This window comes from Macadamia integrifolia, chromosome 11 (assembly GCF_013358625.1).
Source record: "Macadamia integrifolia cultivar HAES 741 chromosome 11, SCU_Mint_v3, whole genome shotgun sequence".
In the NCBI taxonomy this organism is placed as follows: domain Eukaryota; kingdom Viridiplantae; phylum Streptophyta; class Magnoliopsida; order Proteales; family Proteaceae; genus Macadamia; species Macadamia integrifolia.
In genome coordinates, this window is record NC_056567.1 from 12,164,349 (window position 1) to 12,167,883 (window position 3,535).

The 3,535-nt window shown below is 39.4% G+C and overlaps 1 protein-coding gene across 1 annotated transcript in view; it reads right to left on the minus strand.

Moving 5' to 3' along the window:
• LOC122093743 (polyadenylate-binding protein-interacting protein 12-like) overlaps window positions 1-3,030 on the minus strand; it is a 21,696-nt gene extending 18,666 nt beyond the window's left edge. Inside the window, exons 1-8 of the mRNA XM_042664207.1 lie at window positions 2,325-3,030; window positions 2,102-2,212; window positions 1,954-1,998; window positions 1,771-1,843; window positions 1,570-1,682; window positions 1,342-1,401; window positions 1,192-1,239; window positions 1,031-1,099 (exon numbers count right to left, since the gene is read on the minus strand). Coding sequence (XP_042520141.1) covers window positions 1,031-1,099; window positions 1,192-1,239; window positions 1,342-1,401; window positions 1,570-1,682; window positions 1,771-1,843; window positions 1,954-1,998; window positions 2,102-2,212; window positions 2,325-2,945 — 1,140 coding nt within the window. The 5' untranslated portion in view covers window positions 2,946-3,030. The remainder of the gene's footprint in view (window positions 1-1,030; window positions 1,100-1,191; window positions 1,240-1,341; window positions 1,402-1,569; window positions 1,683-1,770; window positions 1,844-1,953; window positions 1,999-2,101; window positions 2,213-2,324) is intronic.
• Between the last annotated feature and the right edge of the window lie 505 nt (window positions 3,031-3,535).

Here is a 3,535-nt window from a genome sequence, read left to right on the forward strand (position 1 = left end):
ATAAGTGCATAAAGCAAACTTTCAAGTTAAAATTCCGTCCCCAACATTGTAGCGTAATGCTTGTAGCATAAATTGTTACCAAAAAAATTGCTTGTAGCATAAATACAACATCACAGCTAAAGAGACCTACAAGCAAAATCAATATAAGAAATTACAAATTTTATAATATTAAGACAATTTAATCCACATAAACCAGATATCCTAATATTTTATTCCTAGTATAATGCCTTTATATGCTTTAGTCTTTTAACCTAAAGCCTCAGTGCAATAGAAAGTACAAAACCTACTACGCGAGAGTATAATACCAAATTACCCCTAATTGCATAATTAGGTGATTGCCTCTTGCGCTTTCCTAAAACTGGGAAGGCACCGAAAAAAAAAAAAGCAGCAAATTTGAATTACCAGATTGATGTCAGGTTGCCGGGGAGAATAGTAGAACTTGGCTAAAGAAGGCCTATGGCAATTTGGATTAACAGAACATCTCGAAGAACTTTGGCAAGTGTATTATTTTCATCCACTTCCCCAATCGTGACATTCTTTAAGGAACTCTAGATCCAATTGTGGCCTCTGATTTAGTGATAGAGGCAATTATCTGGTAGATCAGTATGAAAAGTGGGGGGAAGTAAGCTCAACAAACAATATCTTCCCCCCCCCCCCCCCACAAAAAAAAAAACCTCTCTGAGAGATCCTCCCAATGTTTAATCCTATGAACCCCTACCTTAAACTTGAATGATAAAAGGAGGAGAACCTAATGTGTTTTTCCAACAAGAAACAAAGGTTGTCCCATTAGCTCAACCCAAATCCCATCCAGTAATAAATGTTTTATTCCCTGAGGAATATCCAAAGCCATTTGCCAAGGAATGCGGCGTTCACGGATACTTTTAGTTTAAGATTCACTACAAACCTAAAAAAGTTGCAAAATGCAGCAATGCATGCATACAATTTCCTGAGTTTAACAACAGAGATTAGAGGTACTCATGTAACACAAACAAGAATATCAGTAATAATAAAAATAAGCTAGAACCATTACCAGCACAAATTCAACGAAAGCAATACGGGTAGAATGGTGATAGTCTCCAAGGAGTCTCAAACGATAAACCTACACAAAATAATTGTGATTAATGAGGGAGAGGGGAAACTGGGAGAAGTAGGAACATAAGCCGGATGCCCAATTCTACAATAGCTACAAACCTCTCCACAAATTGTTTCGAAGAAGAGTTTGACATCTGCCTGTGAAATCTACACCAAGTCAAGGAAAAAAATTATTTAAACAGAACAAAATGAAGACAAATATTGCCAGGTTATGCTATTCATTTTTCTTCATAATAGCAGGAACAATACCTTCTTATCAATATTTGTGCAATAAATAGTTCTTGCACACATTTCACGTTCATCTTCAGACTGAAGACCACAATAACTATTAGTCATCACGATAATAGAAAGGTATCAAGGATCCATAAGACTAAGGTGGCAATATAATCTCTAGAAACACAACTTAAATGGAAAGTTGATGAAGTATTGCCAACATATGGAGATATATAATATAATTTGAATCAACATATTCCTCACCCTAGGCAGAAAAGTTGGGTTAACAGGTGCAATCGCAGTTTTTGAAGGCAGCACCCTTACTGGGTAGTATCCAAGCATTGTCCCCGCCAGACTCAAAGCAGCCCTTGCACCTTCTGCAAAATAATAGGAAAGACAAAAGGCCATTGGTTAACAGTAAAATTACACAAATTCGAAAGGAAAAGCTGAGGTTATGACAATTACCCTCGTCAGTGAACTCGATAAAAGCAAACCGAAGAACTGAATTTGGATCACCGCATACGCGACAGTCAACAACCTTCATCCCCAGAAAAAGGTCAACTTATTTAGAGACATAAACCACCTCCACTCACAATTATACTACAACATTTAAAAGCATTTCACATTAGCAAAATACAGATTGTTTACCTGTCCACAATTAATAAAGAGGGCTGCAAGCTGTTCCTCAGTGACCTAAGCACAAGAATTCAGTCCAGGACTAAGTGGAGAGGCGTAGAAATCCAGAAGGCATAAAGCAACAGAAAATATAAATAACGGCAGCCCAGAAATCCCATACCTGTTGATCAATATCTGAAACATACACAGTCCTCCTTATTACATCTTCTCGCTGAGCCATACTCGTTCGACTGTTCATTCTCCTCTTCCCTTGATTATGGTTATTTTTCTTCTGAAAAGGGTAACAGGAGAGATAAATGAGGCACAACGATCAGAAACTCAAAGAAATGGCAGTGAGTGGGGGGAGAAAGGTCACGAAATTAGAGAGGACGAAGTGATCCTACCCGTCTATTAACGTTACCGTTGGCATTGCCGTTGCCTGGGCTAAGCATGACGAAGTTATTAGTATAGAGACTACCGCCGCGTGATGCATGGTTAGTGAGCGAGGGAGGAACAAATTCTTCGGCCATCGGATTCAGCTTAGAGAGGAGTTCCTCCAAATCTCTCATATCTCTCTGGAAACCCTCACCTACCGTCCCGTTCCTCTGTAAATCGATACCGTTCGACCGCTGATGTGTCTGGCCAAAGGCAGACTTTCCTGCGGCTCCATGTTGCGCCATCATCGCTCCTACCTGCATGTTCTGAACTCCATTTTTAGGTACCTGGTCAAGATTGTGCTGAACATGACCATTGTGGTTGCCAACGTACGCTGGGGAAATCGCGGCCCTTTGCTGCTGCTGATGATGAATTTGCTGAACCTTCATCTGAAAGGTCTGATCATGTGGGCGAAAAGTCTGATGATTCTGCTGCAAGTTAGGATCCGACATCCGAACCCCTAACTGATTTTGTTTAAGAGCTTCGACATCATTGGGAGCATGTGAATCCATATCTCCAGTCTCTAAATTACGACTCGAGGTACCAACATTGATCCCCAAATCTACCCCAGCATTCTCAACCACCGCCATGATCGGAACTTCGCACTCGACGAGTCCTCAGGAACACACTGCGATTTTAATCCTTTCTTGTTTGCTTCGACCGATCGATAGAACGACAAATCCATTCTAGGAAAGGGCAAAAAAAAAAAAAAAAAAAGGAGCGTTTGGGTAACCGGCAACCCGCAGGCCTACACGGTGGGCCTCTAGGTTTACCACGTGGCAAAACATGCGAGGTTGAAATCTTCTTTATACGTATATATATATAGATTCCAAAGTCTCGGCTGCCTAAGTTTTGTTTCAATTAAACTTAATTACGTGGCAAAATAAAATATCGAAAAATCTAATACTGCCAAGAAGGTGTATAATACTGCATGGAAGTGATCGAAAGTAGATAGGCAGTTAATGATTGAACTCCAAATTATCACATCATTTTTTCATATAATAGAAGAACAATTACCTCACCTATCAATTTATGTCTGCGGATTACCAACCGCAAAAGTTTTCATTAAAATTGTATAATTGATGCAAATAAAAAATATATATATATTTATATATAATAGATGACCTAGAAGGCTAAAATCACATCGTACCCAATAGAGCACCTGCTGGTGCTTCTTAAT